This window comes from Melozone crissalis, unplaced genomic scaffold (genome assembly GCF_028551555.1).
Source record: "Melozone crissalis strain CALT ecotype California unplaced genomic scaffold, PUWL_Pcris_2 ptg000023l_1, whole genome shotgun sequence".
Lineage (NCBI taxonomy): Eukaryota > Metazoa > Chordata > Aves > Passeriformes > Passerellidae > Melozone > Melozone crissalis.
Genome location: NW_026535801.1, coordinates 26,157,985 through 26,170,568, shown reverse-complemented (window position 1 = coordinate 26,170,568; position 12,584 = coordinate 26,157,985). Strand labels below are relative to the sequence as shown.

The window sequence follows — 12,584 nt, the reverse complement described above, 5'->3', positions numbered from 1 at the left end:
TTAACCTCGAGGGGGGCATGTCCTTGCCTCTCCTAATGCCTGCTGCCCCCACCTGGGGGTTGTGTTTTGCAGGGGCTGCCCAGCCTCAGGGCTGAGCCCCTGGGCACAAATGCCTCCCATGTGCCTTGAGACACCGGGTCTCTGTTCCCCTTTAGCCCTGCAAGGGGTGTGCCTGGGGGGGCTCTTTACTCGCCCCCTCCAACTTCGGTTTTTTCTCATTTTGGGGGGGAGGTGGCCTCCCCCCCTCTCCAGTTACACTGTGTCACTGGGAGCCACTCTGGTCACCCACAGAAGGGTCCCCTCCCGTGGCAGGGGCACAGCCCCCACTCCATATCCATCTGCAGCTTCACCAAAGGCTGCTCGTCCTGGGAGAGAGGAACCCCCATACCAGCCTTAACGTGCCCCTCCCAGCCTTGCCCCAGCCCCAGTGCCCAACTGGGAGGGCTGGGGGACACTGCAGCCCCCCATAGCCTGGGGTTGCCCTGACCCCCGTGGGGTTGGACTTGTGCCAGGGTGTCCCCCGGCTTTGAGGGTCTGGGGGCTCTCAGGGAGGGTTTTCCTGGGGAGGCTGACCTCAGCCAGGCCTTTTTTAATGTCACAATATGGACAATGCCTCATATCTTTTTAGAGGGAAAAGCAATGGTTTCCCAAAAAATCATGGGTGCCTTTTTACCGCAGTGCCAGCGCAGGGAGCGGGGCAATGTTTGGGGGGTGGGTGTGATGGGTTTTAGCTTTCTGGTGCTGTTCACTGCCCTGCTCCCGCTGCTGGGGGTGAGCAGGGGCCCCCAGCCACGGCCACAGCCCCTGCCCTGTGGTGCAGCGCAGCTCCCTGGATCCGTGCCAGCCCCGGGCTCATCCTGCCCGGCCAGCAGGGTTGGACTCAGCACTTTATGTTAGACAAGTCAAAGGGCGCCAGCAGAGCCGCTGCCCAGCGAGTGCCTGTGGGTGTACAGCCCTGCCCTGGGCATCCTTGGGAGGCCTGGGGGATGCAGAGGCAGCATAGGGGGCTGGGGAGGGCTGGGGTACCAGATCCAAGTGCCTTCATGTGATTAAATCTGTCAAAACATCTTGGAAAGAGTAGTGCTGAGTGTGTGCATGTGTGGGTACGGTACATATAATGCGTGTGTCACTGGTGGCTGTGCTCAGTGTGGGGACACGGAGCCCCTGGGATCCCCTGAGCCCCTGGGAGGGGGAGATGCTGCAGATCAGTGCTGGGGAAGCACCCTCGGACTGCAGGGTTGAGGTGCCACCCCTTGCCTGGTGCCAAGGAGACACCCTCACACAGGAGGACAGCCCCCCCAGGCTGCCCTGGCACCTCCATCCAAACTCTGTCCTCCTGGGAAAAGGCCTCTGGTGCCACAGGGATGGCTGTCCTGCCCCTTAACAAGGAAAGGGAAAATTTACCAATTTACCACGTGGGCTGTGCCCTCCTCCCAGCTTTGAGACCTCAATTGAGTTTGCTCCAAGGAAGGTGTCAGGCCTTCCCCATACAGACTGGGGGGAACCTGGGGGGCAACCTGTGACCCCCTCCCGCCATCCCAGGCACTCTGCTGCCAACCTGCAGCCTCTGGGTCCTGGGGGGAATCTCTTAGCTGCCCCCTCCCCCGTGCCCTCATTGGCCCTATGCCTCCCCTCATTAATGAAATCTCTGTCCTCCCTGATGGCTGCTCTAATTACTGAGTTCATTAGTGGCCCAGCCAGGGGCCCTAGAGAGGGGGTGAGCCCTCTGGGGCCGGCGAGGGGTCCCCTACCCCTGTGCCACACTGACAGACTGCCCTGGGACGTGGCCACCGAGCAGAGGGTGACAGCGGCCACCCGGGTGTCCCAGCCCACCCCAGACAGCCCCACTGGGGATTCTGCACCCAGGTAAGGCTTCCACGGGCACACTCGAGTGGGGTGCAGGAGGTGGGAGCTGCGTGGCGGGGTTTGGAGGGTTTGGGGACCAAGGAGTGGAGGGCAGAGCAGAGCCCACCCCTATGGCACCAGGACACCCCCCTGTTGGGGGCTGCCACGCCCCGTGCTCTGGGTCAGCCCGTGGCCATCGCTGCGGGATCCCTGCGGGACGGGACGGTCAGGCAGGGTCCGGGGCTCGCTGCAGCCCAGCCCAGCCCAGGGCTGCAGGATGCCCGCAGCGCTTGGGGCCAGGGCTGCTGGCCCAGCAGGGCAGCCAGGGTAAAGCTGCAGCAATTCCACGGGGCTGGGGGAGGTAGAGAGCAGGACAGGAGGCCCGGGGACCCGCCTGCTGATGGCACCTGTCCCTCCCACGTTTATGGACGCCGCGGTCATCCCCTAAAACCACCATCGGGCCTGGGAGCCACTTCAGTCCCTTCTCTCTGCCAACATCAAGGGCATCATCAGATGCCAACCCTCGTGACTGGGGTCTGGGGGCACAGGACAGGGCTTAGCCGTGCCACCACTTCATGTCCTGTTCTGTCCCCCCAGGCTCCAGCCCCATGTCCCATCTCCCTCCCTTGGGGCTGTGGAACGTCCCAGGGCAAGGAGGCACAGCCAGGAGTGACCTGGGATCTGGGTTCCAGCTGGGGTGGGAAGCAGCCTGGGGACAGTGCTATGGTCAGGGTGGGGATGTGCCAGTTAGGGGCTGGGGCCGAGATGCCCCAGGTGCTGCATTGCTGTCACTTTATGGAACCTTTCTGGGGGAGAAGGTACCAAAAAAACCCTTTTCTGTGGCCTTAGTGCTCCATGTCTGTGAGGGATTGGGGATTTTAGGGTCTGGGGAATGAGGACTGTGGCCATCCCCATGGCATCAAGGCACCTCTGTTTGTGCTGATGCCCACATGTCCTGGTCCAGCCCATTGCTATCACTTTATGGATCTTCTTGGTGGAGTGCATTGAGAAAAATTCAGCATGGACTCAGTACCAGGGGCCAAGGGAGGAGGAGGAGGCCTAGGGAGGGCAGAGGAACCACCCTGGGCAGAGTGCAATAGCATCTGGGGGGGAAACACCCCATGAGTAACGGGGCTCTTAGGTGCCACAAAGTCTTGGAGGGCTGTGAGGACCTTGACTCTGGGCTGTCTCTGCCCTTATATGGTGAGCAGAGGCAGGGACGTGAGGGAACAAAGGTCTCCTGGGTGCTGGCACCTGAGCACTCCGCCTAGGTACGCTCACCTGTGCACCCAGCTCTGCAGGGAAGGTGAGCAGTGGGGTAGGGAGAGGGGACAGAGGGTGGGCATGGGGTGCACAACACATCCCATGGCTCCTGGCAGCAGGTTAGCCTGGGGACCCACCTGAGCCCCATCTCGGGGCTGTGCTGTGGGCGATGCTTCCCCTAGGTCTGAGGTATGGGATGTGGGTGCTCGTGGGGCAGCACGGTGGGGCCAGGAGGGGTTTTGCAGGGCTGGGAAGCAGAGACCTCCCATGTGGGCAATGCCAGCACTCCCTGCCAGCCTCCATCTGGGGAGCACAGGGTGGCTTTGCCTGACCCAGCCCCTCTGCTGGATTGAGGGGAGCACTGTCAGCCTGGCAGAGATGGCTGGGACAGCCTCGGCAGCACCGGCACCCAGCAGCCCTGGGGAGCCAGGATGTGCCCTCCCTGGGGGGCATGGATGGGCTGGGGGTTTGGAGCAGGGGGTCTGAAGCAGGTCCTGTGAGTGTGTGTGCGTATCTGTGTGTGTGTGTGTTGTGTGTGTAAGCAGTGGCCATGTCATGCTGTTCCACCTCACGCCAAGCCGTGCCAGGACAAGGCTGAGCAGGGCCAGTTCCTGCTGGTGCTGGGGAGGACAGGCCACCGTGCAGCAGTGTCACCCAGCTGCGGGTGCCCTGCACTGCCCCGTCCCCTGCTTGGAGACAGGGCAGGGTGCTGGGGCGCTTATGGAACCTGCACCTTCCCAGCCTGGACCCTGGTACGAGCTCATTGGCGGCAGTGCCAGCCGAGCTGAGGGGATGGCGCTCCACCTGTGTGCCACATTCCTCAGTGCTGGGGGTCCCCTCGCCCCGTGCAGCTCCGTACAAGGGGGTTTACAGCCGGGCTTTCTGCAGAGCAGGCAGGGAAGCAGATGGCACAGCAGGTTGGCCGTGTCCCAGCTCTTATTGACACTGTCTGCCATTAACGAGGGTGTTGCCAATGCTGGCAGGTCCCCGTGCCGGTGGTACCTGTCACCATGGTGGAGCTCAGCACCAAAGTCTCCAGGACACTGAACAAGACCACGCCGGGCATCCAGATATGGCGGATTGAGGTGGGAACGGGGGCACACCACTGGGGCTGCCTTGGGGGGTCTCTGTGAGGGAAGATCGTCCCTTTGTGTCCCCAGGACCTGGGTTTGGGGGTCTCAGCGCAGCACCCAGGGTTAAACACTGTAGGTCCTGGTGCTGGGGGCAGTGGGGTGCGTGGGGCTGGGCTGGGGGGTTCCCCTACAGGGCTGATGTGTCCCTTCCTTCTGCAGAACATGGAGATGGTGCCAGTGCCCACCAAAAGCTACGGCAACTTCTACGAGGGGGATTGCTACGTGCTGCTGTCGGTAGGGCAGTCAGGGGTGGCACAGGGGACTGGCTCTGCCCTGAGGGGCCGGGTGCAAGGAGGGATGTGTGGGGGCCTGGGGACACAGGGGCTCTTCTAGCGGGGACCGGTGTCCTGCAGACGCGCAAGTCTGGGAGCAACTTCAGCTACGACATCCACTACTGGCTGGGCAAGGAGTCGAGCCAGGACGAGCAGGGGGCGGCAGCCATCTACACCACGCAGATGGACGATCACCTGGGCTCCGTGGCCGTGCAGCACCGCGAGGCCCAGGGACACGAGAGCGACACCTTCCGCGCCTACTTCAAGCAGGGACTCATGTATGTCAGCCACCCCTGGGGACCTGTTCCACGGGGGGGACACTGGGGAGGGGGACAGCTCTGTCTCAGTGAGGTGAGGGAGGAAGAAGGAGGATCTGGAGCTGGGCTCCATCTATCCATTGCCACCTGTGGGTACCCCGAACACCTCCCTGTGCACGGAGGTGGGAGGGACACGCCAGTGGTGTGAGGAGGGGCACCCAGGGCTGACACCATGTCTGTCCCCTCCCAGCTATAAGAAGGGTGGGGTGGCCTCAGGCATGAAGCATGTGGAGACCAACACCTACAACATCCAGCGACTGCTGCATGTGAAGGGCAAGAAGAACGTGGTGGCAGGAGAGGTGAGTCATGGCATGTGTGGAGTCTGGATCAGGATCAGGCCAGAGCTCCCCCAGACACAGCTGCCTCCGAGCGGGGCACGCAGTGGGTGTGGGATGATGCTGCCTTGCCTTGCAACTGCTCCCCAGAAATCCTCTCAGTATTCCTGAGAGGGGCTGCAGAGCCATGGGGATCCAGGCATTCTGCTGCTTGCCACCCACCCTTCTCAATCCCATGTTGCTGCAGGTGGAGATGAGCTGGAAAAGCTTCAACAGAGGAGATGTCTTCCTGCTGGACCTGGGCCAGCTCATCGTCCAGTGGAACGGCCCTGAGAGCAACCGAAACGAGAGGCTGAGGGTACGGCCAGGGGGTCCCAAGGTCCCCTCCCGCAGGAGGGGGGGGTCACCAGCCACCCCCTCCCTCATCTGGGCTTGTCCCTTCTCCCCTGGCTGCAGGCCATGACCCTGGCCAAGGATATTCGGGACCGGGAGCGTGGGGGCCGTGCCAAGGTGGGCGTAGTGGATGGTGAGGATGAGGATGCCTCACCGGGACTCATGAAGGTCCTTAAGCATGTGCTGGGTGAGAAGAGGGACATCCAGCCTGCCATCCCTGATGACAAAGTGGACGAGAAGCTCAAATCCTCCCTCAAGCTCTACCAGTGAGTTTTTGGGGGTGGGTTATGGACGGGGCATTTTCCCTGGTGTCAGAGGGAGCCAGCAGCCATCTCTGCTATGTCCCACAACTCCCAGCCCCATGGACAGACACCAAGAAGGGTCAAAGCTACAGCAGAGGTGGGGACAAGTTCTTTGGGTGCCATTGGAGCTAGAGGAATCCCAGCTGCCAAGAGGATTGGTACTCGATAGAGGTGCTCATGCAAGCATCACTTTTGGATGCTGTGGCAATGCGCCTCAGTGGCCCATAGCATGTGACACCCCTCTGTCCCTGCTTGTGGTCATGAGTGAGCTGCCTGGCAGGGCATGCTACAAACCAGTTTGCCACCATGGCACAGCCAGAGATCCCCTGGGCACCACCTGTGTCATGATCTGGCTGGGGAAGGGGATGGGGAGGGAACATCCCCACAAACCCTACCACCCTGTAATGGGGATGGGGTTTTCCAACTCACTTTCTAAGCCTTTTTCATCTCTTTTTCTCCTATCAGTGTCTCCAATGCCAGTGGAAACCTGGTCATACAGGAGGTGGCAGTTCGACCCCTGACTCAAGACATGCTCCTGCACGAGGTCTGTCACCCACAGGATGCTTGGGGGTGCCCGGTTTCCTCGGCAGCTTTAACCCTTCAAAAGCTGAATTTGGTGGAGTTGCCTGAAGTCCTAATTTCTATTGTTGCCTCTTCTTCAAGGACTGCTACATCCTTGATCAAGGAGGTATCAAGATCTTCGTCTGGAAGGGCAAGGATGCCAGCAAGGAGGAGAAGCAGCAGGCCATGAGCAGGGCACTGGTGGGTGCTGGGTTAGGGGCTCGTTATGGGATAGCCTGACTGCTCCCTGGGGTGCCAGGCACTCCATGGCCATGCTCTGTGTTTGGATCCCACCAGGGCTTCATCAAAGCCAAGAACTATCCAGACAGCACCAGTGTGGAAACAGAGAATGATGGGTCTGAGTCAACTGTCTTCAGGCAGCTCTTCCAAAAATGGACTGTCCCCAACCAGAGCACTGGGTTGGGGAAGACCCACACCGTGGGCAAAGTGGGTGAGTGTCTCCTTCCAACGTGGAAGGACTTCTTGGATTGGGATGGGCTGGCTGTGGGGAGCTCCTGTGGCCTGAGGGGTTTGGCTCACCCCTCTGCCTTTCCCCACAGCCAAGGTGGAGCAGGTGAAGTTTGATGCTACCACGCTGCACGCCAAGCCCCAGATGGCGGCCCAGCAGAAGATGGTGGATGATGGATCTGGAGAAGTAGAGGTAGGATGACTGTGGAAGAATGTGGGACCCTCTCAGGTACCTCCTTTGCTATACCAGGGGATGCTGTGAGGTCCAGGGTCTGCAGGGCAGGAGGATGCACCAGCTCTGACTGCAGTATACCCCTGTCTCACCAGGTCTGGCGTGTGGAGAACAATGAGCTGGTGCCTGTAGAGAAGAAGTGGCTGGGCCATTTCTATGGTGGGGACTGCTACTTGGTGCTCTACACCTATTATGTGGGGCCCAAGGTGAACCGCATCATCTACATCTGGCAGGTGAGGCCTCCAGGTCACTGCCCCGTGGGTGGGGGACAGGGTGTACCTCCCCTTGGACTGGGGGTGCTCTGTCCAAGGGGAGCAGCATGAGCATTGCCTCTTCTCGAGGGGGCGAGGGGGGCTGTGATGGGTGCTGAGCCCTCTCTGCCCTGCCCAGGGCCGCCAAGCCAGCGCAGATGAGCTGGCTGCCTCTGCCTACCAAGCCGTCGCTCTGGACCAGAAGTACAACAATGAGCCCGTGCAGATCCGCGTCACCATGGGCAAGGAGCCGGCCCATCTGATGGCCATCTTCAGGGGCAAGATGGTGGTGTATGCGGTGAGCACGGGCATCTGGGGGTATGGGCCGGCCAGTGGGCTTGTGGCACCGGTGGTGACCTCCTGTCCCTGTCCCCCAGGGTGGCACGTCACGGGCGGGCAGCACAGAGCCCACACCCTCCACCCGCCTCTTCCAAGTGCACGGCACCAACGAGTACAACACCAAGGCCTTCGAGGTGCCTGTCCGCGCCTCCTCCCTCAACTCCAATGATGTCTTTGTGCTCAAAACCCCCAGCTGCTGCTACCTCTGGTATGGGAAGGTGAGTACTGCTGGGCACTGGCATGAGTGCTGCCACCTTCAAGACAACTGTCCTCACCTCTTCTTCCTCCTCTTTGGCCTGGGCCAGTGATGGAGCAGCTGTGCTTGCTTGGCAGGGCTGCAGCGGCGATGAACGTGAGATGGCCAAGACTGTGGCTGACATAATCTCCAAGATGGAGAAGCCAGTGGTTGCAGAAGGACAGGAGCCACCTGAGTTCTGGCTGGCTCTGGGGGGCAAGTCCCAATATGCCAGTAACAAGAGGTACCTGTCCTGTCCCTAGCCATGCCCAGGGGTAAGATGGGCCGCCAGTCCCCAAGCAGGGTGAGCCTCATTCCCATGACGTTGACCCCTCTCAGGCTGCAGGAGGAGAACCCCTCCGTGCCCCCTCGACTCTTTGAGTGCTCCAACAAGACAGGCACCTTCTTGGCCACAGAGATCATAGACTTCACCCAGGATGACCTGGAGGAGAGTGATGTTTACCTACTGGACACCTGGGACCAGGTGAGCTGGGGGAGCATGGAGCAGGGGACAGACCTTTGATCCCACAAGTTGATGTTCCTGCGGTTGGAGGACCTGCATCAGCCACAGTTGGTGGGATGGGAGGCTGGAAATGTGCCTATATGTGGTCCCACAATGCTTTTTCCAGCCTTCTTGTTCCAGGGAATGCTGAGGATGGACTCCCAGTGTCCTTCCTCATGGACAGAGCTCATGTGCCTCCAACCATGGCCCCAGAGGGCTCCGTCTCACCCCAGTGGTGGACCCAGTAATTTTCTCGCAGGTTTTCCTCTGGATTGGGAAAGATGCCAATGAGTCAGAGAAGGAGGCGGCAGCAGTGATGGCACAGGAGTACCTGCGGAGCCACCCCAGCGGGCGTGACCTTGACACCCCCATCATCGTGGTGAAGCAGGGCTATGAGCCCCCCACCTTCACCGGCTGGTTCCTGGCCTGGGACCCTCTCAACTGGGACGTGAGTCATGGCAGGGGGAGAGGTTTGAAAGACCAGGGAGTCCCTTTGCAGAAGGGAGTAGATGTGGGTCTGGCCCCAGGAGCATCTCCAGGGGGTGGGCAGGAGCTTGCCTGACCCCTGTGCATGCTGAGGGGCTGAGCACTTTTGTTTCCTTTCCAGGACAAGAAATCCTACGAGACACTGAGAGCTGAGCTGGGTGATGAGAGCAGCCTTGGGCAGCTCACCTCAGTAAGTGGCACAAGGACAAAGGCAGCTGGGCTGGGTGGGACACAGAAAACCCTCCCATCCCCTGGGCCAGTGACAGGAGGGGCTGCAAGGACAGATCCTCAGTGAGCACACCTGGAGCCAGCCTGGTGCCTCCACCCCTGGGCCAGGCCCTGATGTGACTCTGCACCCCCCATTCAGGTGATCACATCCAGGGAAGAGGTCTTCACTGCCACCACCACCCTTGTGCCCACCAAACTGGAGACCTTCCCCTTGGATGTGCTGGTGAACACCTCTGCTGATGACCTGCCCCGGGGTGTGGATCCCAGCAGGAAGGAGGTAAGATGAGGCCAGGGGGCTGCTGGAGGGGGAGACAGGGAAAGCCCCTCCCAGTTCTTCAGCTCAGCCTCCTCTCTTTCTCTGGCCCCAGGACCACCTCTCTGATGCAGACTTTCAGGCTGTTTTTGGCATGAGCCGCTCTGCCTTCAGCAGCCTGCCCTTGTGGAAACAACAGAAGCTCAAGAAGGACAATGGACTCTTCTAGGGCAGGAGCCTGGGCACAGAAACAATCCCAGCTCTTTAGGAAATAAAATAAGTATGAAAAATAGGGCTGTGGTCTCTTCTCTCCAACCCCAAGGCTCAGCTCCAGGTGTGGGGGTTATTTGTTTCAGGGCTGGCACAGACACAGGTCTTGACTGGGCACCGCCAGCACAGGGGAGGATCCTCAACTCCTTTTCCTCGAGGCCTTCCTTTGTCCTGGCTGTGCTCAGAGGTGATGCACAGGCTGGGCATGCTCAAGGTGCCAGGACTCTCCCATCCGGGCACCTGCAGCTCCGGGCTAAAGGTCCAGTGTGCAGCTGGAGCCACTCCCTGCCTTATCACTGGAACTGCAGTAAACACGTGTGGTACCAAAGGTAAATGAGGGGACACCGTGCCTGCGGGGACAGACACCAGGGATCACTTGTCCTTGGACCCAGGAGGGGAGGAAGGTGTCTCCCTTCTACTGGGGCTCTACAGGGATGCTGAGAGGCACTGAGGTGTCCCCTCTCTCAGGGGGGCCAGGCTGGACATGTGCTGAGGGGCACTGAACACACACAGGATGTTCCCAGGCAACTGAGCAAAAGGAGAGGTGGAGGTGCAGTGCCCAGGAAGAGCCAGCAGAAATAAGATTCCAAATCAATAGAAGGTTAATAAAGAGGTTTTAATTTCACAAAAATCTATCTACACATCATTTAAAAACGGGCAGGGGGAACCCAAGAGCAAAAACTGTAAAGAATAGAGAGGAACAGGTCTGCTAAAACACAGAGAAAAGCACTGCTCCACATCAACAGTGTAAAGAACCAGAAAGTCAGGGTGCAGGCAGAAGCCAGTGGGAGGCAAGGCTGGAGTGTGGCAGCAAACCACGTGGACAGCAGCTGCCAGGGGTCCTGCACCCCTTTTTCTCTTTGGCGGGCAATTACAGGGATAATTAGCTCCATTAAAACAAAGCAGATGAGTTATTCCCAGCCCCACGGTGTTCCCCACCTGCCAGGGTGAACTGAAGCAGGAAGTGCTGAGCTGGCAATCAGCACTTCCCTTCCTCGATGCAGGACGGGCAGGAAGATGCACGGCTGATCTTATCTGTGCTGCACTGAGCAGGGGAAGGCCAGGCCGAGGCCACAGGTGCTGCAGAGCTCCTCCCATCAGTCCCACTCTGCTGCTCCGGCTGGAAGGCAGTCCTTGCTCTGCAAAGGCTCTGGGTGCAGCCCTGCTGGCCCCCCAGGGACCCGCACACGAGCTCCAGTTCAGTGACACCAAAGCTCTGCCCCTCTCAGATTAGGGGTGTAAATCAAGAGCAAATTATCGCAGTCAGACAATGAAGCGACGAAAGGAACAGAGGGATGGAAGTTCCTTGAATTTCTGTGCTGAATCACACTTGTACTATACTAGGTTGATTCAGAAGTGGGTAAATGTTTAACTGAGGAAGAGCTAGTACATGTTCAGGGCCCACAAGTAAGCTTCACCTACCTATACCCAAGGACAGGTATCCCATATGGAAGGGCCAACCTTACCGAACTTGCTGCTGCAACAGCGTGAGCAGTGGGAATGACACAACTGGTGGGCAGCACATCTCTTGAGAATTACACACCTGTCATCCTCCCCCCTGCTTTTGGGCAGGGAAAAAGCTGGCTTCTGCAAGGAAGGGGCTCTGGGGACACTCCTGCCCGGGTGAAGGTGCAACTGAGCTGCCATATGCCAAACAAAAAAGCTTAAATTATAGTATATGTCTCCAAATTCTTAATGACTAGAATAACAAGCAAGAACTTCTCATAACACAAGGAACACTGTTTTCAAGCACCAGCTTTTTCACCTTGATCCAAACAAAACTGGTTTTAAACAAAAGTTACTGCACTGAAAAATCAGGCTATGTTTGCTTTTATTATAAATTAACTGGAGTGCAGCGCCTTGTAAAAACAACCTTGCCACCCAAAAAAGCAGAGCTGACTTCTGATACTACAGGAATACCAGTTATTTACAGCACAAGCATAGGATGTGCTTGGGGAAAACAGGTTTGCCCTCTGGACGGAGCAGTCCATCACACTCGCAGGGCAATCAGTTAAAGGACAACTCCCGTGTCACCACCTCTTCCCGTTGCCCAGAATTCAACCAAAATCAGTTCTGACAATAGAAAAGTATAATGCTTTGTAATAAATTAACACACACCCCCCTCGGGCTGCAGCTCACCAGATAAACACTCTGGCATGCCTGCAGCCCAGCCTTTGCTGCTGGCTCAGAGACCAGGAAGATGCACTGTGCCCAGGGCCCCTGGGCTCGCCCCACCTGGGCACTGGGAGGGAGGTCAGTCTTCACTGCACCACGGTCCCCAAGTGCTCGGGGTGGGGAGGACACCCACGCTGTCACTTGCTGCTGTGCACACAAGTGGGAAGAGTCCCCTGAGGGCACTGACACACCCTGCTGGGATAAACTCCAGTGTGGAAGTGCCCGTGAAAGGTGCCTGCTGTCTCCTAAATCGATGGTTTTGTCTGCTTTGCTGCAGCCAATTTATTCCTGAGAAACTCCTAATGATAGTTTAAAAAACTCACAAACTATCTCAACGGCAAAAAAAGTGATTTTCTTCCTTTTTTTTCCTTAAAGAAGTCTTTCATCTCTAAAACTCAGGCTGCAAAAATCAGAACTAGAGGCCAAAACAAGAGCAACTACTTTGCTTACAGCAATAACTTCTCTGAAATGAGTAAATGTCAGTGAAAGGAAACATCTGTCCCTCCTTAATTAGTGCAAAGGTGCTGAAAAAAAAATGAACTTAATAGGCTTCTCCCACCACTGCTGAAACAAGCTATAAAAGGAGCATCATGCTTCTAAACCCAGCAGATAGCATCCCTTCTTCCTAACATGTTCTGTTAATGCTGAGCAAGGGCCTTCTGAAAGCTTTCCACCTGGTTAATTTCACAGTTTGAACACTCTTGCACTCCTCAAAGAGGAGAACTGAGACATGGCTGCAGAACAAAGCCTCTTACCCTGGGGTAACACAAGACCATGGCAAGAC

General features: G+C 58.1%; 1 protein-coding gene across 1 annotated transcript; it reads left to right on the top strand.

Annotated features, from left to right (window-relative positions):
• Positions 1–4,115: 4,115 nt before the first annotated feature.
• On the top strand, positions 4,116–9,584 carry VIL1 (villin 1). Its single transcript, XM_054278511.1, has 19 exons — positions 4,116–4,193; positions 4,401–4,475; positions 4,595–4,791; positions 5,021–5,129; positions 5,353–5,463; positions 5,562–5,764; positions 6,266–6,344; positions 6,464–6,562; positions 6,659–6,812; positions 6,922–7,022; positions 7,157–7,294; positions 7,452–7,610; positions 7,690–7,869; positions 7,985–8,130; positions 8,226–8,370; positions 8,648–8,836; positions 8,996–9,064; positions 9,242–9,379; positions 9,471–9,584. Exons 1-19 carry the CDS (start codon positions 4,119–4,121, stop codon positions 9,582–9,584), a joined length of 2,481 nt encoding a protein of 826 aa, XP_054134486.1. The 5' UTR covers positions 4,116–4,118.
• Positions 9,585–12,584: the final 3,000 nt, after the last annotated feature.